This window comes from Paroedura picta, unplaced genomic scaffold (assembly GCF_049243985.1).
Source record: "Paroedura picta isolate Pp20150507F unplaced genomic scaffold, Ppicta_v3.0 Ppicta_v3_sca29, whole genome shotgun sequence".
Lineage (NCBI taxonomy): Eukaryota > Metazoa > Chordata > Lepidosauria > Squamata > Gekkonidae > Paroedura > Paroedura picta.
Window position 1 is genome coordinate 46,754 of NW_027518626.1, and position 21,735 is coordinate 68,488.

The 21,735-nt window shown below is 47.9% G+C and overlaps 1 protein-coding gene across 1 annotated transcript in view; it reads left to right on the top strand.

Moving 5' to 3' along the window:
* LOC143828494 (uncharacterized) overlaps positions 1-21,735 on the top strand; it is a gene marked incomplete at its 5' end in the record, with an annotated part of 121,367 nt that overhangs the window by 45,694 nt on the left and 53,938 nt on the right. Inside the window, 10 exons of the mRNA XM_077318842.1 lie at positions 755-862; positions 951-1,004; positions 1,090-1,143; positions 6,016-6,060; positions 6,173-6,226; positions 8,175-8,219; positions 8,556-8,609; positions 13,820-13,873; positions 15,611-15,664; positions 18,047-18,154. Coding sequence (XP_077174957.1) covers positions 755-862; positions 951-1,004; positions 1,090-1,143; positions 6,016-6,060; positions 6,173-6,226; positions 8,175-8,219; positions 8,556-8,609; positions 13,820-13,873; positions 15,611-15,664; positions 18,047-18,154 — 630 coding nt within the window. The remainder of the gene's footprint in view (positions 1-754; positions 863-950; positions 1,005-1,089; positions 1,144-6,015; positions 6,061-6,172; positions 6,227-8,174; positions 8,220-8,555; positions 8,610-13,819; positions 13,874-15,610; positions 15,665-18,046; positions 18,155-21,735) is intronic.

Sequence of the window (21,735 nt, forward strand, 5' to 3'; positions counted from 1 at the left end):
CTCTTGGATGAGGTGGTGGAGGGATGTCGGATGGGGTGGTGGAGGGATGTCTCTTGGATGGGGTGGTGGAGGGATGTCTCTTGGATGAGGTGGTGGAGGGATGCTCTTGGATGGGGTGGTGGAGGGATGTCTCTTGGATGGGGTGGTGGAGAGATGTCTCTTAGATGGGGTGGAGGAGGGATGTCTCTTGGATGGGGTGGTGGAGGGATGTCTCTTGGATGGGGTGGTGGAGGAATGTCTCTTAGATGGGGTGGTGGAGGGATGTCTCTTGGATGGGGTGGTGGAGGGATGTCTCTTGGATGGGGTGGTGGAAGGTTGAATGGGGTGGTGGAGGGATGTCTCTTGGATGGGGTGGTGGAGGGTTGAATGGGGTGGTGGAGGGATGCCTCTTGGATGGGGTGGTGGAGGAATGTCTCTTGGATGGGGTGGTGGAGGGATGTCTCTTAGATGGGGTGGTGGAGGGATGCCTCTTGGATGGGGTGGTGGAGGGTTGAATGGGGTGGTGATGTCTCTTGGATGGGGTGGTGGAGGGATGCCTCTTGGATGGGGTGGTGGAGGGATGTCTCTTGGATGGGGTGTTGGAGGAATGTCTCTTGGATGGGATGGTGGAGGGTTGGATGGGGTGGTGGAGGGATGTCACTTGGATGGGATGGTGGAGTGATGTCTCCTAACATGCAGCTTGAGCAACTTTTATGCCAAGATTCTTACAACCTCTAGGACCATCGATCCCCTTAACCTTTTCATTTCTCCACAGGGAAACGGTGGCCCCTTGGGGATACGTGGTGAGGATGGCCCTGAGGGCCTAAAAGGGCAAGCAGGCCCTATGGGGGAAGCAGGTCCAACTGGCCTGGCTGGTGAGAAGGTGAGGAGTGATCTCCATGAAACTCCTGGTCTCTGTTTTTTCTTGCCCCTGGTCTAATCCAGGCTCTGACTGCCTCTTCTTCCTTTAGGGAAAGTTGGGCGTGCCAGGCTTACCAGGCCACCCTGGGCGCCAGGGACCTAAGGTGAGTGTGAGGGAGATGTGAGGCGGAAGGGAGGGATGGTCACCCTGGGTCATCATCTGCTCTACTCTGGGCTGTCTTCCTACAGGGCTCGACTGGATTTCCAGGGCCGCTTGGCCTCATTGGAGAGAAAGGCAAACGGGTGAGTGGAACTGGAGGTAGGGAAAGATGCATTCAAGGCATGATGAAAGGGAGCAGCATCCCAGCCTGGATCTCCCCTCTTCTTTTTTCCCAAGGTTGAGGAGGACTCCTTATTTGGCCATTTAACTACCAGCCATTGCACAGAGTTAAAATGTATATCGATGCCTATTCACCATAAGCCTTGACCGGGATGGGCCATGCAAACCCAGTCTCGGAAGCCATGCAAGGACTGTCCTGGGTACCACTTGCATGGGATACCACTAAGGAAGTTCAGGGTTTCTACTGGGACTGCCAGCTCTGGGTTGGGAGAGACCCAGGGATGTTGGGGGTGGAGTCAGGAGTGGGTGTGATTTGGGATGGGGAGGGGCTTCAGTGGAGTCTACAGCTATGGATTCCCCCCTCCCAAGCAGCCATTTTCTCCAGGGGAACTGATCTCTGTAGTCTGGAGAGGGTGGCCAGCTCTGAGTTGGGGAGTACCCGGGGTCTCTGGGGGTGGAGCCAGGAGTGAGCGTGGTTTGGAGCAGGGAGGGGCCTCAGTGGAGTCTAATGCTTATGGAGTCAACCCTCCAAAGCAGCCATTTTCTCCAGGGAAACTGATCTCTGTTCCTTGGTGATGAGCTGTAAAACAGGAGGATCCCCAGGTTCCACTTGGAGAGTGGCATCTCTAGTTGCTACACAGGCCACCTCTGACCATGCCTTGCCTGAAAACTCTACTACCTTGCCTGAAAACTCTACTATCAACTTGATGGCACTTTCCACTACCACGTTCACTAGAATAGCTAAGTAAAACCTCCCAGTCCAGGTACAAGAATAGCTCCCAAAAGGAAGACCACCTTTATGACTTCTTTGTGGGCCTCGCTGAAGCATCTGACTGGCCACTGGTGAACCCAGGAGGCTAGGCCAGCTGCATCTGATCTGCCAGGTCTGTTCTTACCATTTTCCATTCTTCTGCTTACACCCATGAAGCTGCCTTCTGTGCAGCCAAATCATTGACTTATCAAGCTTGGGATTGGGTACTCTGATCGGCAGTGCTTTTCTGAGACCTAAAACATAAGTCTTTCACATCACCAGCCCCCTGATCCTTTTAATGAGGGATGCCAGGGGAAGGAACATGGCAAGCAGCTACTGCTTGGGGGGGAGGGGGTACCCTGCAGTAAATTGTCCCCATGATGCTCACGTGGCGGGCTGTGGGAGGCACAGGGGTGAAGCCTCAGAATTGAAAGGGGGCAGCTGGGATTCCTGGTTCTCCCAGCAGGCCTGCACAGTGACCATGTGTTGGTGGTGATTACCCAGAGAGACCCTTTTACCAACCCTCCTGGAGTTGGCAACCAGCTAAAAAAGAGGGTGGGCAAGGCAGAACAGAACTTTGCAAGGCAAAAGCGAGCCTGTTCCATCTCAAGGGGGTTGAATGAATATGAGGAGGAGACGTTCTTAGACTTCAAACCATCAGGCCAAAACACAATTTTTTAACATTATTTGGGACTTTTAAATCTGACGCCATTTTTAATGAGGAGCACATTTTCACATCCCGGCTAGGATTGTAGCTTAAAAAAAAAACATATTTCAAGTGCTAGCGGTAAGTATCTGGCTTCAGCACAAAGTCCCGTATTTCAGCCTAAAAGAATGCATTAAATACACTGGCTTACACCGTGTAATCATTCTTGAGCCTCACCAAGAAAGGCAGACTGTAAATATCGCTTTAAAAAATCCATTTTGAACTGAAAGCCAGTGTGCTGCTCAGCATCACATGCTGGACGATAGCTGGGGGAACCTGGCTACATTTAAATCCATACTCCACCCTGAAGCTCACTGGAGATCCATGGGCCAGGCCCTCTGCCCCTCCTACCTTGCAGGGTTGTTGTAAAAATACCATAAAGGAGCGAAAGGACCGTACCCCGAGTGAGCTGGATGAAGGGAAGGATTCAAATGTGATGGTCAGGGAGGTTATTGTTTGTCCAGATGTGCATTCTAAAAATTCCACATGTTGAACTGGGACAGGTTTCCAGTGGAGAGTGATTCTTTGCGTTGACATATCCAAGGGTCACGTGGATCTCTCATTTCCTTTCAATTTCTCCCTGTGGGGTTGGTCCAGCTGCTAGGGGGACGGCTTCATGCGTATCAGTGCGCTGCTCTGGAGGCTAAATGCAGAGAGAGGCTAAGAAATTGAAAGTGGCATTTCAGCAAAAGAGCCGAGAGAGGCAGCTGAAGGACGAGGAAATCAAGGCGGAGCCAGCTTCGGAAGCAAAGGCTGGTCAGTGGATCAGGTTTTCCCACTGGAAGGATGAGGAGCGCATCAGTTGTGGGAATACAAAGGAGAGCTTGTATCAGCTCGAACAGCCTGGGCTGAATAAAACCTGCAGCAACGACAGCTGTACAGAGCTCCCCAAACGATCGGAGCCGAGCAAAATGCTCAGCAATTCTGCAGCGGACGTTCTTTACGACTGTGCACAACATGGAAAGTTTGACTCCGTGGTTCTATTATAAGAATTTAGCGGAGGCACGTTTATTTCTCATGCCCGTGCCCGGCTTTCCAGCCCCGGGGGTTGGGAGCGAATGTATTTATTTGAGCCCTACCTTTCTGTTGTGAAATTATCCCAAGCAGCTTCCAAATGTAAGGTAAATATACGGCCATCCAAGGATTGGGTCCCAGAGCAGCTTGCAGTGCATAGATACAGTGTGGGATGTTAGGGGGTACGTGGGGTTTGCGCATGGGTGTCTTTACTGGCCTTGCTCAGTTTCAAAATGGGTGTCCAGTTCAGCTTAGATTCCGGTAGAAAATACGTTCTAGGTGGCCACCTTTCACATGACATTGGAGCATTCTCATGCGCCTGCCTTTTTCATGCAATCTCCCCCAAATCTGCTTTACTGCTCTTATTTTGGAAAGATTTCAGCAAAGCCAGAGGGACTGCCGGGTAGATCTTTTTCATTCCCTCCCATATGGGTGCCATTTTCCCTGTGCCAGTCCACTGTTTGGGGGCATCCCTCCCATGCCACCACTGGGGAGGGAGGCTTTAGGGCAGGGGTAGTCAAACTGCGGCCCTCCAGATGTCCATGGACTACAATTCCCAGGAGCCCCTGCCAGCATTTGCTGGCAGGGGGCTCCTGGGAATTGTAGTCCATGGACATCTGGAGGGCCGCAGTTTGACTACCCCTGATTTAGGGTTTGTTTGTTTTTTTGCTGTATATCAGTAACTGTTAAATCTCTATGCAGGGGTGGCCAAACGGTGACTGTCCAGCTGTCCATGGACTACAGTTACCATGAGCCCCTGCCAGCATGCTCTAAAGTACCCTGGGGGACTGAGGCAAGGAATAAATAGCAAATAACCACCATGAAGAAGCCCTGTTTCTGCTTCTCTTAATTTGCTGCCCCAAATCCCACACATTTGTTGCCGTGGATATCCCAGGCAGGTGAATATGAGGTCCAGGTTAGGGAAAGGGACCAAGCCCTATGAAGATAGGTTGAGGGACTTGGGAATGTTCAGCCTGGAGAAAAGGAGGTTGAGAGGGGACATGATAGCCCTCTTTAAGTATTTGAAAGGTTGTCACTTGGAGGAGGGCAGGATGCTGTTTCCGTTGGCTGCAGAGGAGAGGACACGCAGTAATGGGTTTAAACTACAAGTACAATGATATAGGCTAGATATCAGGAAAAAATATTTCACAGTCAGAGTAGTTCAGCAGTGGACTAGGCTGCCTAAGGAGGTGGTGAGCTCCCCCTCACTGGCAGTCTTCAAGCAAAGGTTGGATGCACACTTTTCTTGCATGCTTTAGGATGCTCTGGGCTGATCCTGCGTTGAGCAGGGGGTTGGACTAGATGGCCTGTATGGCCCCTTCCAACTTTATGATCCTGTGATTCTATGATTCTATGAAAGGACAGAAGTCCTTTCACCTAGAGGTCGCTAGGAACTGTAGGAGGGAGACGAGCTACTATCATATTTGTAGCCAATGCTTAAAATGTTGGTTAGAGGATTTATAAGCTTCTTGGATTAATCTTGTGGCTGCAAAGAGACACTGTTGACTGCTCTGGCCTGTCTTGATGTCCTTAACTATCCTTGCCGCAGAAAATGGTGCCAACTACAAGTATAAACTGCTTCAAGAGGGGATTGGCTAAACATACAGAGTGGAGGTCCATCAGTGGCTATTAGTCACAAGGTATAAGATGGAACCCTCTGAGGGTTCTGTATTCTTGGTGCTTGAGAAGCAACAGTGGGAGGAGTTCTGACGTTCCAGCCCCATTGGTGGGCCTTCTGATAGGACCTGGGCTTGGGCCATTATGTGACACAGACTATTGGAGTGGATGGGTCATTGGTTGGATCCAACATGGCTCCTCTTATGGCTTTATGACTCTACTGGTGGACCTCCTGATGGCATCTGGACTTTGGCCAATGTGTGATACAGAGTTTTATACCATTCACTGGATTCAATATGGCTTCTTTTATGTTCTTATGGCCCTGCTGGTGAACCTTTTGTTGGTACCTGGTCACTGAGTGATGGACTGGATGGGCCATTGGCCTGATCCAACATGGCTTCTCTTATTATCTTAAAGCCATTGGGGGATCTCCTGAACTAATACCTCTGAGAATGAACCTGTGAAGTTGTTTACAGTTATACATGAGATCTGGCCCACATCCCTCTCCCCTTTCCCAGTAGTCTTCAGTGGCAGAAGCACATGACATCATCACACTCATGTTTCCCTGCCTCTCTCTGATAGGCTCCTGCTGACACCTTCATTCCAACCCACATTACCAGGGAGATGAAAAAGGGCATGGAATGGGTGGCCTGTGTATTCCCCTGAAAGAAAGGGGGTTGGATCTAAGCAACAGAGTTTGCCACTCTTTTCCCCTACCAATTCATGTATCTTTATCTTCCTTCCTAGGGTAAAGCAGGTCAAGCAGGTCAGCCTGGGCAACGTGGTCCCTCGGTGAGTTCTTGCCTAGCCTCATGGCTTCAGTGGGCTTCCTGTCTGCTTTTATTTCCAAATCTTACTTGTCAAATCTTAAACCTCCAAGTCAGTGTCCTTTCTCCCCTTCCAGGGACTTCCAGGAGAACGAGGTTTGCCAGGCCCCACCGGCAAACCAGGACCAAAGGTATTTCTGTTTTATGTACAAGACCCACATATTCTTGTATGTTTCTTGGTTCCCACTTTCTAGCATATGTGTCCCTGCTATTCTCCATGTCAGCTCATCACCATGAGAGCCAGCATGGTGTCATGGTGAAGAGTGGCAGGTGGTAATCTGTGTGATCTTGGGCCATTCACAGTTCTCTCAGAACTCCTTCAGCCCAACCTGTCTCACAAAGTGCCTGTTATGGGGAAAGGAAGGAAAGGTAAACTGCTTTGAGACTCCTCAAGGTAGAGAAAAGCAAGGTATTAAACTAAAGGTTGGGCACGAACCAACTCACAAATGAAATTTCATGCTGAATTGTTGCAGGTCATCTGGACCAAACTTTCCATGAACTTTCAAACGGTTTGTGAAGTTTCATGCAGGTTTGTGAATAGATCCATTTCCAGATAATCTCTGCTTAAACAAAATGTTTGCCAAATTTCAAACAATGGGGGTCGAAATTCTCCAGGCTTGGAAATACTCATGTTTCAAACTAGCCATGTCAGTTTCAAGAGGGTATCTCCTCCCTTGCTGGCATTCCCTTGTGTTCATTTTCCATTATTTTGCACAGAACCTGCAAAATGCCACCCACTTCCTTGGATTTGTGATTCTGTGCTCTGAGATCAGTCCTTTTAAACTTGCTGTTTTGTTGGCACTGGGTTCTGCTTGGCATCATTCTGCTCATAGTAACTGTCTGTGCTGGGCTTTCAAAATCCCCCCCCCACAATTTTTTGTGACTCTGCTTTGAGATCAGTCCATTTAAAATTGCAGTGCCGCCATGGCATTTGGTTCTCCTGGGCAACTGGTACACTGAATTGGTTTTGCTCAGCTTGAAAAAGTGGCCCCCTTCAGTTAGTACTGCAGAGATTATCTGGTTTGACATCAGTACTCCTTTACTGGTATTGCTACAGTGGCACTGGGTTCTGATGGGCCCACTGAACTGATTGTACTGGGCTTGCAACCTCCCCTTGCTTGAATCATGATTTCTTATTTCACATCAGTCCTGTTGAACTGGAATTGGCACTGGGTTCTGCTGGGCACAAGTACATTACTGCGCACAAGTATATTGGTAGCACCCACCCTTCCTTAGAGAGTGATTCTGTGCTTCATATCAGTCCAGGTGAGCTGGCATTGCCACGACACTGGGTTCTGCTGGACAGTCTTTGATTGCACTGGTACTGCTGGGCACTCTGTACATGGCACTGGGTTCTTCTGGGCTTGCAAAAATGCTCCCACTAACATCACCTTCAGTTTCTACTGCAGAGATTCTCAGGCTTGACCTTAGTCCTGTTGGGTTTTCAATGCCACAGCGCCACTGGTTCTGCAGGGCACATTGTACTGGTTCTGTTGGGCTTGCAGCAATACCCTCCCTGCATCTTCAATTTCTGCTGCAAAGATTCTCTGAAACTTTGATTCTGTTCTGCCACACTTCTATTGCCCTTGCTTTTTTGGTTGTTCCCCCCTCCCCCCATTAGAAACAATGAAGGCACCTGCTTGGGGGAGGCATAACACAGATTCTTTAATCCTTACAAAACCTAGAGGCCAGGTAAAGGAGAGTCAGCTGGAGATCCCCTGTGAGTTTTGTATCCCTGTCACATTGGAGAGCTCTTCTACCACATCACAAACCTCACAAACTGATTCATTTGACACTTAAAAGTTTGTGATAGTTCATGGTTCGCAAACCGAGCACCTCATGAAGTAGAACTAGAAGTAGTAGAAGTAGTAATAGTAGTAGTTTGACAGGTCTGCTTGGTCAGAATAGCAGTACCAGGGTTGTGACAGGCCCGAGGTCACCCAGCTGGCAGCATGTGGAGGAGCAAGGAATCAAACTCAGATCATCAGATTAGAAGCTGCCGCTCTTAACCACTACACCACACTGTTCCTCAAGAGGCCCTATAGCTAGCCATGCTTCAGTTTGATTTTCTCTCAACAGGGTGATAATGGCCATGATGGGGCCCCTGGAATTGTTGGAGAAAAGGTAAGCTGAATGATCAGTTCTCTGCAGGTAAAGGAAGACTGGGATACACACACAAAAAATACCCTGTGCAGACAGAGAGGTCATAGAAGCCAGTCCCACAAAGAGAGGGCGTAACATCATAGAAGTGCGATGAAGATTAACATAATTCTCTGGGAAGCAGGGCAGACTTTAGCCTCAGTGATTGGGAGGAGTAAGGGTGGACTTAGAAATAAATGCTGTAAATGAACTCCACTGAGTATGTGCTGAGAAGGGGTTGGAGAGAGGCAAGGACCAGGTCAACAAGAGTTGGAGAATACAAGACCCTATCTCATAGTGGTCTTCCTCCTCTTTCTATAGGGACCTACTGGACCACAGGGCTCACATGGATTTCCAGGGCCCAAAGGGCCACCTGTAAGTATCTCTCCATTTTCCATCTCCAGTCTAGTGGGACCCACCATTCCTGCCTGGCTCAGAACAACATGGGGTGGGTGGGGGGGAGATGGGACAGACCTAATCTCCATGAGACATCAGTTTACAATAGCATCACTGGTATTGGAGAAGGCCTTTCATGCTGGACCTGTGAATGTTGTTTATGCAGAAAAGAGAGCAGGCTGTTCGTGTGTGTTTGCAAGCCAGCCAATTATTGCATTTGGATTATATGCTGATCAAGAAAGCATTTGATCCTGGTTGAAGTTTCCCAGTGAAAACAGACTGGGGAACAGGCTGTGCTTTGCAGGCACCGTGAAGGCAAACGAAGGAGCCTGTGTTGATACCCAGAGTGGAATTCAGAATGGAACCCTGGAATTCAGGCTGAAGAGGAGGAATCATGAACGTCTGAAATGTGCTCTTCAGGAGTCTAACAAGTTTGGCCATGCCCCCATTTTTGCAGAAGGGATGTTCTAAGGCAGTGATACTCACTGAGTCAGGAGCCAGTGGTTCTAAAGAGCCTGCTGATGTGGGTGAAGGAGGAGGGTGCAAAAGCATCCTAAAAAGCAGAGACATCACTCTGCCAACAAAAGTGCGTTTAGTCAAGGCTATAGTATTCCCAGTTGCAATGTTTGGCTGTGAAAGTTGGACCATAAGGAAGGCCGAGCGTCAAAGAATTGAGGCTTTTGAACTCTGGTGCTGGAGAAGACTCTTGCGAGTCCCTGGGACTGCAAGGCGAACAAACCGGTCAGTCCTAGAGGAGATCAGCCCTGACTGCTCCTTAGAAGGCCAGATCCTGAAGACGAAACTCAAATACTTTGGCTACCTCATGAGAAGGAAGGACTCCCTGGAGAAGAGCCTAATGCTGGGAGCGATCGAGGGCAAAAGAAGAAGGGGACGACAGAGAACGAGGTGGCTGGATGGAGTCACTGAAGCAGTCAGTGCGATCTTAAATGGACTCCGGGGAATGGTAGAGGACAGGAAGGCCTGGAGGATCATTGTCCATGGGGCTGCGATGGGTCGGATACGACTTCGCACTTAACAACAACAACCACCATATCACCCTTTGCCCGCCTCTCCTCCAAGCGATACGTACCCAACTCTGAGTAATGTTTCCTCATCAGGCATGGTTTCCAACCCCTCAACCATCCTACACACCCTTCTCTGAGAACATTCCTTCTTGAACTGCAGCATCCAGAACTGGTTTGTGTCCAGTTTTATATCCTCTGTGGCATAGATTTTCAATTCCCAGATAAGTTATCCATTCGCAGTCATGGTGGCTTTCCCAAAGCAATTTAAGGGGGTGGCAGGTTACAGGGGGTGGCAGGTCACAGTGGATAAGTGATAGGGTTGTGAGCGTCCTGCATAGTGCAGGGGGTTGGACTAGATGACCCATGAGATCCTTTCCAACTCTATGATTCTATGATTCTAAATTTCGTCTAAACATCCGGAAGAAGCTCCTGACAAAGCGGTTTCTCAGTGGAATAGGCTTCTTCGGGAGGTGGTGGGTTCTCCATCTTTGGGGATTTTTAAACAGAGGCTGGGTAAGCTATCTGAGAGGCTGATTCTGTGAAGGTTCAAGGGGGTGGCAGGCGACAGTGGATGAGCAGGAGGGTTGTGAGTGCCCTGCATAGTGCAGGGGGTTGGACTAGATGACCCAGGAGGTCCCTTTCAACTCTATGATTCTATCCCAGGGTATATCCTTTGGGTTTCCTGACCAAGAGGTCATTCTGACCATGGATGCCTCACTCACAGGTTGGCGTGCTCACTGTGAGGGATTGTGCACTGAAGGTAAATGGTCAGAGAATGATAGGCAGCTTCATATTAATTTGCTGAAGTTGCAGGCTATTCATAGCGCTCATAGCTGCTTTTCAGATCTCTTATGGAACCATTTCATTCTGTTCCGGAAGGACAGTGCTGTCAGTGTGTTTTATGTCCAGAAGCAAAAGGGTCATAGGGTCCAAAGAGGCTATGCAGACTTGGTTAACAGTTTTGAAGCTCAGTGCTATTCACATTCCTGGAACATTAAACATAGAAGCCGACAGGTTAAGCAGGACAAGGATTCTGTCTCATGAGTGGTCCATAAAGCAGATTTACCTGGAACTGATCTTTACCCTCTGGGGAGCCCCAGAAACGAACCTCTTTGCCACACCGAGCAATTCAAAATCTGTGAGGTTCTGTTCTCTTTTATGCACTTCCCCCTTTCCCATTATTAGTCAGACAATAGAGAAGGCCAGGACTGAAGGAACAAACATGATTTTGGTGACTCTGTTCTTGCCGTGCCAGAGATGGTTTCCAAGCTTATGGTCCTGTGGCCAGTTTTCTTTACTTACCCAGATCTAATCAGCATCCATCAGGCATCCCACCATGATTTGGGTCCCTCAGCCTGACAGTTTCAAGGCTTGGGAAGAGGGACTTAATTTCTTCCTGGGAGGATAACAGCATTCTCCTGAATTCACACAAACCAAGTACTAGGAACCTTATTTAAGTAAGTGGGGACAGTTTTCCAAGATGGAGGACCCCTCCTCAAGCAGTGTTGGATTATTGGGCGCTCTCCTATACCCTGAGGGGGGTTGCTGTCTGGACTGCTTCTGGGGGAGGGGGAGGGATTGTTATAGTTGCTAGCCATGTTGAATTGTTCTTATGTATGGGGTTTTATTTCGGGGGGGGGGGGTTGTTGGGGTTTTTATGGAATGTATTGTTACCCGCCACGAGCTTTTCACAGGAGTGGTGAGCTAGAAATGAATGAATGAAATAAAAGAGGAGAGGAGAGGAGAGGAGAGAGGAGAGGAGAGGAGAGGAGAGGAGAGGAGAGGAGAGGAGAGGAGAGGAGGGGAGGGGAGGGGAGGGGAGGGGAGGGGAGGGGAGGGGAGAGGAGAGGAGAGGAGAGGAGAGGAGAGGAGAGGAGAGGAGAGGAGAGGAGAGGAGAGATAGATGTCTGTCCTTGTAGACAGCATCTTGATGGACCAAAGATCTCATTCAGTATAGGGCAGCTTCATGTGCGTTCACATGTGTTCCTTCACCTCAGCCCCCAAAGCTGTCATTTCTCACTATGACGCTAGGAGCTTTAAAAAAAAAATCAGTAATGGTCAGATCATTTTAATGCCCTAAACTTCTCACATGCTACATCGACCATCTTCTATTAGTTCACCACCCCTCATTAAAAGCAAAACAAAACAACTTTGGTTACCTTTGTGTCACTGAGTTACAAGGAAATATGTAGCCTACAACTCAACCAGAAAAAGAGCCAGAAGCTTACATTTTTTCACGCAAACCAGGAACTACTGCACTAGAGCGATCTGTCAGTCAGCAAATTTTAAAAGTCCCTCCCCCCCCCAGTGCTTTGGAGAGGGATGCGTTGGTGGGCCCCATAGTGCAGTTGGCCCCACAGGACACACGTAATTTCAAGGAGGCATCTCAGTGGGCTTCAGTGGGACAGCAGATGCAGTGGTAGAACATCTGCTTGCCCAGCAGAAGGTTCCTGGTTCAGTCTCTGGCATCTCCAGTTGATTGCTCCACAAATTGCTGGAGCCATACTGTAGACTAGCGATCCCCAACCTGTGGGCCGCGGACCACATGTGGTCCTTCGACTAATTGGAGGTGGGCCGTGAAGGACGCCTTCTCCCCCCCCCGACCCTTTACTTCATCCCCCCCGGCCCTTTACAACACACTTTGGGTGTCATTGTCTCCCATCCCTCCCAGATGGGACTCTCTCGTTGCAGAGAAACAAGCTCAGGGTTCCCATTGATTTGTCATTGTCATGAGTTAAAATTTCCATGAAAATAAAATGTTCCTTATGTTCATTGTTGTGGCGTGTCTGTATCTTATTTTGAAGGGATGTTTAAACATTACCATAGCGATCAGAGAGCGTTAGGGCAGTGGTTGAGAGTAGAGGAGTAAAACTACCCCCCCCCCCCACGGGCCTCAGTAAAATTGTCAAGCGTTGAGTGGTCCCCGGTGATAAAAAGGTTGGGGACCACCGCTGTAGACCACTCAAGTCTCAATCGCCCTCCTTAATATCAAATGCAAATGCTGATTGTAAGTGTCTTCTTTCTCAGAGCCCAAGACGCCAGTTGCTCACGCACCCCGGCTTTTACAGCCCTTGCAACCATTTGCCGTGAACTTAATTTGTATTCAATGGTCTTGAAGTGGGGAAATTTGTCCAAATTGACATCTCCCCTCCCCTAGCTTCTCCCCCTTCCCACCCCAGGCATCACATTTCTAGAAAATTGGTTTTACCTAAAACATTTCATCACATAAAAGAGAGAGAAGCGCATCAATCACGGGGCATGTTTCTATCTCAGCATTTTTTTTATAGCTTGAAATGTTCGTTCTGAGGTTGCCCGGAGGGAACCAGGTGGCTGATCTTATTAGATCTTCAGTAATACGGTCCTCTCCCCCTACCCCCCGCCCCGGATACCTTATCTCCATCTCTAGCGCTTGGATTGGTCTTTTCTCTCCTGGCGGGCTGCCTTCATATGGTGACACCCTCCTCTCTCCTCCCATGCTCTTCATCAAGGTCCTTGAGAGAACACCGTCCCTGTCTGCTTTCCGGAGGACACATGGCCTGGATTTCCCAGGCTCCAGACATTTCCCCACAGTGCATTTTTCTCATAATACGGACATAAATAAACACGGACATTTATTGCTTCATCATAACCATTTTATGAGCTCTCGCTTGGCGCAGGCCGGCCAGCCTGTGACACATTGTGAAATTTAACTGTTGCACAACAACCCCCCTTTCAGTATCTTGTTTTTGCTGCATTGTATTTTAAAACTTTTGTCATCTTTTTGGGGGGTTGGCATCGTTTATGGTGCATCGCTGTTTTTCATTGCCTCGGTTTCTAATTTTGTAGCCCGGTCTTGATGCATTCCTGAGGTTACGTCTCAGGCTGTTTCTCCCCATGCTGTTTTCAAAATTTGTAAACCGCCTGAGTCTCAGCATACAAGAAAAGTGAACTGTAAGATAAATAAATAAATAAACGAATGAACAAATAAACGAATGAACAAACAAACAAACAAATAAATAAATAAATACGCTATAGGGCGGTGCAGTTTTGATGTTATAGGACAGACCAAGTTCTCTTCCAAACTTTCCATGATGGCTCTGTTCTGAATTTGTCTGCAGCTCTAACATCTGAGATGAAGTATCCTTCCCATGACCTCTTTTTAACATGGAACTTTCTACTCGGTAGGGCCCTGCTGGGAAGGATGGTTTACCTGGACATCCAGGCCAACGTGGGGAGCCGGTGAGTGTGCCTTTTGGGCAAAGAGCAAGGTTGGCCCATGGGATCTCTTTCTTTCTAACCCTCCTTTCTCTTGGTAGCCTTGCATGTTTACCCCAGACCAACTAGGGCCTAGTCTGCACACAATAGATAATGCACTTTCAATGCACTTTAGAAGTAGATTATCCTGTTCTGCACAAGAAAATCCAGCTGCCAAAGCACATTGAAAGTGCGTTATCCTATGTGTGCAGACTAGGCCTAGGACCGCCAACCTCCAGGTGGAAATACACAATTCCAAAATAAACAATACTATGAAAAACTAACAATAAGTGGAGGTTCTCTTATGTAGCATATCTGTTCCACATAATACATTTCTGGTAAGGGTTTGGAGGAGGAGCTGGTCTCATGGCTTAAGTGGCACTCAGTGCTTAACACCCACTTGGGACGGCTATCCCGCCCCTGAGTGCCTCCTCCTCCAACTGGCTTGCTTGTCTGTCCTCCACCCCCTCCTCCTTCCACTTCCCTCCGAGGCTCGGAGGCTGCAGATCCCTGCCGCATGAGAGCTGCCCCTGCCAGTAAGTTCCCTAACAGCTGCCTGCAGCCTTCCCAGGTCCTGCGGATAGGGAGAGGCTCTCCACAGAGTACTCCCCGTCAATCTAGCGACTGTTGTATTCCTGACTTGGCCCCTAGTATGGCATATATTAGCAATACACACTGAGTTACGAAGATAAATCATAATAACAGTCATCAAAATAACCCAGAGTCCGCTGACTTTCAAATCTTCAGTCCGGCCAAGCTATGGCTATAGTTATGGGCTATACATTTAAATGATTAATGGTTTTAATGTTCAGTAACGTTGATGCAATTTACTGGGTTTAATTTTTGGAATGTATTGTCTCTCATGTTACACTGGAGCCTTCACATGGAACTATGTTGTGAACTGCCCTGAGTGGCAAGGGAGGACAGGATAAAAATGTAATAAATAAAAAGTAACAAGAGTAAAACAGGCCCACTCACTGCAGGAAAAGCCTTCACCATATTAACTCAATGTAGGTTATCTTTTTCCCCACGTGGGGGAAAATTTCCATGGAGTCACAATGCCAGTTTTGGAGGTTATTCTGATGGCTGTAATTATGATTTATCTTTGCATTCTGTTTGTCTTTGGATTGCATATTTCCATTATGGTCTGTCCTGTTTAATGCCCTCCAGGGGAGGCCTGGAGATCTCCTGGAATTACAACTCATCTCCAGATGACTGAGATCAGTTCCCCTGGAGAAAATGCCTTCTTTGGAGGGTGAACTCTATGGCATTATACTCCACTGAGAACCTGCCCCTCCTCAAGCCCTCCCTCCCCAGGTTCCCCCCCCCCCAATCTCCAGTTATTTCCACACCCAGAGTTGGCAACCCTACACCCAGTCCATGCTAGACCTGAACCAACACTGCTGTCCCCCCCCCCATTTTTCCTTAATGGGCTGCTGTTGCCAAGGTTACTTCTACCCACATCCACCATTTTGCCAGGAGGGGAGGAAGCAACAGGCCGTTTCTAGGCAACGTCCCTCAGAGCAAGAAAATGGCTGCCACTGAGCACTTGGGAGGAAGCGGAGTGGTGGGAATATGGTATACCTCAAACAGTTATTGGGTAGTTTTCAGGACTGGCTGCCAAATCAAATCTTCCATTAACCCCCTAGATTTATCCAACAGGATTCTGTCTGTGTTGCCCTCTCTTCTTTGGACACTAATCTCTGTTTCTCCTTCCCTTAGGGATTCCATGGCAAAACTGGCCCACCAGGGCCTGCTGGGGTCGTAGGGCCACAGGTAAAGGAAAGGTCTTTGGTGTACATGGTTTCAGAATAATCATCTTACTGTCCCTCTGGCCCAGGGGTAGTCAAACTGCGTCCCTCCAGATGTCCATGGACTACAATTCCCAGAAGCCCCTGCCAGCGAATGCTGGCAGGGGCTTCTGGGAATTGTAGTCCATGAACATCTGGAGGGACGCAGTTTGACTACCCCTGCTCTAGCCAAACAGCTGAGGCAAACAGGGAGGGCTACGCAATGGACTCGATCACCGAACTATACTTTTTGTCCAGTTGTGTCCTAAGTCAAGAGACTGCATTTGAAAAGTCTCCTTTTGGACTCAGTGGAGAAAAACAGGAAAAGAGACTGCAGAATCAGTTTTGCGTTCCTTAGCTGATCACCCACCAGACTACGAATGAGAGGAAGAGCTTGGTTTTTTAAACCCCGCTTTTCACTGCCCAAAGGTGTCCCAAAGCAGCTTACGAACACCTGTCCCTTCCTATCCTCACAATGGACACCCTGCCAGGTAGGTGGGGCTGAGAGAGCTCTAAGAGAGCTGCTCTATGCAAGCAGCTCTAAGATAAGGTGACCAGATTGTCCCACTTTTGGAGGGACATCTGGGGGCACCTGGCAAATTGTACTTATGTTGCAAGTAAAAAATATATATCCCAATACTATTTTTGCATTCTACGCGTTCTATGAAACTTTTTGTTGCTCCATATTGACCAAATTTTTAATCAAGAACCCCCCCGGTCAAAGGTGTCCCGCTTTACCAATGTTAAAATCTGGTCACGTTATTCTAAGAGAACTGTGACTGGCCCAAGGTCGCCCAGCTGGCCACATGTGGAGGAGTGAGAGATCAAACCTAGTTCTCCAGATGAGAGTCCACCACTCTTAACCACTCTTAACCGAGTTGCGCATGATAAAAGCCGTATAATTTTGTAATTAACTGATACAGACACTCAGCCTTTTAAGGTCCTGACTGTTTCCAGTTGGGTCTTTGTGGTATTGGTTCCAGATTTTATCCCCCCCCCCCCCTGGCTCTTCTATCAATTCTGAGGTGCCTTCAAGCCTGGAAAATTATCGCAGAGGCTCCTCTACGGCCAAAAGGTCGAAAAAGATTGCCTGTCTTAAAGGCTAGCAAAAATATATTCCAGCATAAGCTGTAGTGAGACAGAGCTCCCTTCGTTAGATGCTTGAAGTACTCATAGATTAGGCAGAGGTAACCCCTTCCCTCCCACCTCTTTCCTGTTGTCTCCAGCTTTCATTGCAAATATGTCTATAAAATGATTGAGTGCTTCTCATGTATATAATGGAATGAGCTCTACCTCATGAAATCTTATTCTGGAGCCCATTTTGTGAGTCTTTAAAGTGCATTTGGAATCCTGATTTATGAATAGGGTTGTCAACCTCCAGGTGGGGCCTGGAGATCTGCCACTCCTACAATTGAGCTCCAGACTAGAGAGATCAATTCCCCGGAAGAAAATGGCTGCTTTGGAAGACAGTCTCTACGCAGGGGTGATCAAACTGTGGCTCTCTAGAAGTCAATGGACTACAATTCCCATGAGCCCCTGCAAGCATGGCCAGTTGGCAGGGGCTCATGGTAATTGTGGTCCATGGACATCTGGAGAGCCACAGTTTAACCACCCCTGCTCGATGGCCTTGGACCATGCTGAAGTCCTTCCCCCAACCCTGCCTTCTCTAGGCTCCACCCAAAAATCCCAACATATTTATGAACTCAAAGCTGTCAACTCTATTTATGATTTGTGCTCTCAACAGCTGCTAACCGTGATTAAAAACCAAATTCCTGTATAACAGTGGTCCCCAACCCCCAGTCCGGGGACCAGGACTGGTCCGTGGATCAGTCGGAACCGGGCCGCGGATCCTCCTCGTCTTCCTTCCCGGCTGCTGTTTGGGGGCTGCCCTGCCACTCTGCCGCCGGCTCACCTTTGGTGCTCTCCAGCGGTCGGCATGGCCAGGGCTCCCCCTCGGCGTGGCACTGCGCAGCTGCTGATGGCAGCGCCCCCCAGCGGGCGGCAGGAATTCAGGGGCGCCGGCAGGAAAGCAAGTGGAGCAAGGGCTCAGGCAGTGATGTACCTTAACAAAAGACTATCCCCTCCCCCCCGCCACCCCTGGGCCTCAGTATTATTGTCAAGCATTGACCGGTCTCTGTTGATAAAAAGGTTGGGGATCACTGCTGTATAACACAGGTTTGTTCTCTAGTGGGCAGAAGGGAAGAGAGAGAAAATGGGTTATGTTTGCGATGACGTTGGGCCATTGCTGAGCTTGATGGGTCCTTCTGGTCCATAGCAACCCATGCTGTAAGGTCAGGTTCAAAGCCAGAGGTTGCTCTCCTAGAGAATCTGCTTGCATCACATCTGCTGTTCTTTCTTTGCACAACAGGGAAACTCAGGGGAAACTGGTCCTATGGGTGAGAGAGGCCACCCTGGCTCCCCTGGTCCTCCTGGAGAACAAGGGCTGCCAGGTGCTGCTGGCAGGGAAGGTGCTAAGGTACGTACTCCTGGGGCAAGGTGGGGGAGAATTGTAATGGCACACAGGGAGGCAACTAGGTGTGTGCGTTCAGTTTACCTGAACCAGAAAAAAAAACCTTGCTGGTATTTTCTAAACCAAATATTCTCTGGTCTGTTTTGGCTATGAATAGAGGTGACCCAAATAACAGCCGTTTTTCCTGGCTTTTATTCAGGAATATTCAGCTATACCAACCAGCTGTCCATTTTGCTCCTGGCTGTCTGATCCCAGTTGGCTTTCTCAATGAACACCCTCGACGTTAGCAGTGAAAGCAGTTTATTGAGATAGCGATACAAAGCTCATGATTAAACTTGCTGAAACTGATTTGATAGGCAATCCTATCAATGTAACTCCAGAAAGCCCCCCCCCCCCCCCGAAGGGCAACAGACAGGCTTTCCCCGTTCCCAGGAAAAGCGTACAAACTAGTCAAACTATGACGTCATTCATGCAAGGCTGACTTACAGCTAGCTTCACTGTTAACAGTCCAAGTTCCCCTCTCCCACATCTCCATCCTCCCAAGAGAAAATTGGCAATTAGACCACACAAATGAGCAAGCAACGCAAAGCAATAAAAGCGATTACAATCAGTCGAGTTTCTCGGGCTAACAGATGACAATACACAGAATTACAAGGGGCATTGACATCTGACACCGAAAAGATCATAGCAAGCAAAAGAAACGAGTTTCAGGCTGCCGGTGGCAAATAACAGTTTATTCCAATGGAAAACAATTTCTCAAACTTTCCAAATCATCAAAATGTACTCCTAATGATATTCTGTTTTTGGCATCTTCCAAATGGTCTCCAAATGGTTCTATTGTATCCAATATGCAGAGGTCTACAAGTATTAAAGCAGAAGGCATGCTGTCTGAACCTCTGCACATGAGGCTGGGAGTTCAATCCCAGCAGAAGGCTCAAGGATGACTCAGCCAGCCATCCTTCCGAGGTCGGTAAAATGAGTACCCAGCTTGCTGCTGGGGGTTAAACGGTAATGACTGGGGAAGCCACTGGCAAGGCGATCCTGTATTGAGTCTGCCATGAAAATGCTAGAGGGTGTCACCCCAAGGGTCAGACATGACTCGGTGCTTGCACAGGGGTTACCTTTACCTTTTTACCTTACAAGTATTAACATAAAATCATAGAATCATAGAATCATAGAGTTAGAAGGGGCCATACAGGCCATCTAGTCCAACCCCCTGCTCAACACAGGATCAGCCCTAAGCATCCTAAAGCATCCAAGAAAAGTGTGTATCCAACCTTTGCTTGAAGACTGCCAGTGAGGGGGAGCTCACCACCTCCTTAGGCAGCCTATTGCACTGCTGAACTACTCTGACTGTGAAATGTTTTTTCCTGATATCTAGCCTATATCGTTGTACTTGTAGTTTAAACCCATTACTGCATGTCCTCTCCTCTGCAGCCAACAGAAACAGCATCCTGCCCTCCTCCAAGTGACAACCTTTCAAATACTTAAAGAGGGCTATCATGTCCCCTCTCAACCTCCTTTCCTCCAGGCTGAACATTCCCAAGTCCCTCAACCTTTGTTGATAGGGCTTGGTCCCTTGGCCCCAGATCATCCTCGTCACTCTCCTCTGTACCCTTTCAATTTTATCTACCTCCTTCTTGAAGTGAGGCCTCCAGAACTGCACACAGTACTCCAGGTGTGGTCTGACCAGTGCCGTATACAATGGGACTATGACATCTTGTGATTTTGATGTGATGCAGTCTGACATCACAAAGTATAAATGCTTTCCATTTGGAGAGTGAACCATATAGACTAACATATCACCATGGGGTTAAGTTTATATTCTTCTGATACATGTTCATCATAGAAAAGAATTTATTTAAAGAGGATTCATTGATAAAATATTAAAAGTATCACATATCACAGATGAAAATACTGAAAACATACCTAGGAGTTCATTTTGATTACAGAATAGAATCATAAATTTGGAAAGTTTGAGAAACTGATTTCCATTGGAATAAAACTGTTATTTTCCATTGCCAGCTTAAAACTCATTTATTTGGCTTGTATCACGGCTGATGGGTCTTCACCTGTTACCGAAAGGATCATGACACGAGGCTGATAACCAAGCAAGAGGAATACAAAAAACCACTGATTTAAATGGCTGTCAGCCATTTCAGCAATCCTTTTTCCTCCCCCCCCATTCCAGAGGGGAGAGAAATGGATTGCTGAAATGGCTTTCAGCCATTGTGGATCCAAAAAAATTAGACGTTCCTGACTGTTTCTGGAATTTTGCAAAATACTGCTATTTTTCAGGTTAAGTATACATGAATTCGAAAAATGACCGGGGGGGGGGGAGTTGGCACCCCCCTAGAAGCCACACCGAATGGAATCTGTAATGGGCATGGTCTGGCTTTGGACTTGGTTTGTTGGGTATGAACAAGGAGTAGTGAAGAAAATGGTAGTGAAATCGTAGGAAGATGAAAGAATCATTCTTTGAACTGCCTTGGAATGTATTGATCTAGGAAGGACATTTAATACTGGGATAAATTATCTTAACCTAAATTAGTTTGCAAAAATTAGTAGTTTTATTCCCCCCCAATTCCGATTCAATCATAATTCCCATTAAATTCACGGGTTTTAAAACCATATGAAACAGGATGAAAATGCAGTTATAATGGATTTTCCTTCGTATTTAAGGTTATTGTGTTGTTGTTTTTTAATCAACAAGGCAAACAATGAACAGAAATAGTGACTTTTTTTTTTTACTGCTCCTAAAAATCAGCTGCTAAAACAAAAAACTGGGGGTTGGGAATCAAAACATCCAAATTAGCTTCTGAAAGGGTATCTGATTTTGATTGTATGTGCACTTAACATTAATGTAATAGCTGTGGTTGGCTGCGTGTTTCAGAGCTTGATATTCCTTAGCATTTAGCTAGCATTTTATGACATTGCTGTCTGGCTTCTGCTGGGGGGGGCAACTCCAGATTCCCCCCTACTCCTCTTCCCCTACCTGCCCACAGCACTACCACAACGTGGCTCAAACAGCGGCACGTCCAGCTGCCTAGAAGAAATGGAAATGGCTCTGTCTCTTGTTTTCTCTCCTGCCTCCCATGCAGAACAGCAGAGGAGGCTCCTAGAATCATAGAATTATAGAGTTACAAGGGACCTCCTGGGTCATCTAGTCCAACCCCCTGCATGATGCAGGACACTCACAACCCTATCACTCCTCCACTGTCACCTGCCAACTCCTTGAGCCTTCACAGAATCAGCTCTCCGTCAGATGGCTATCCAGCCTCTGCTTAAAAATCTCCAGAGATGGAGAACCCACCACCTCCCAAGGAAGCCTGTTCCACTGAGAAACTACTCTGTCAGAAACTACTCTGGACCAGATGTTTAGACGGAATTTTTTTGCATTAATTTCATCCCATTGGTTCTGGTCCATCCCCCTGTGGCACAGGAGAACATCTCTGCTCCATCCTCTACATGGCAGCCTTTTCAATACCTGAAGAGGGTTATCAGATCCTCTCTCAGTCAGGCTAAACAGACCAAGCTCCCCCAACCTTTCCACATACATCTTGGTCTCCAAACCCATCACCATCTTT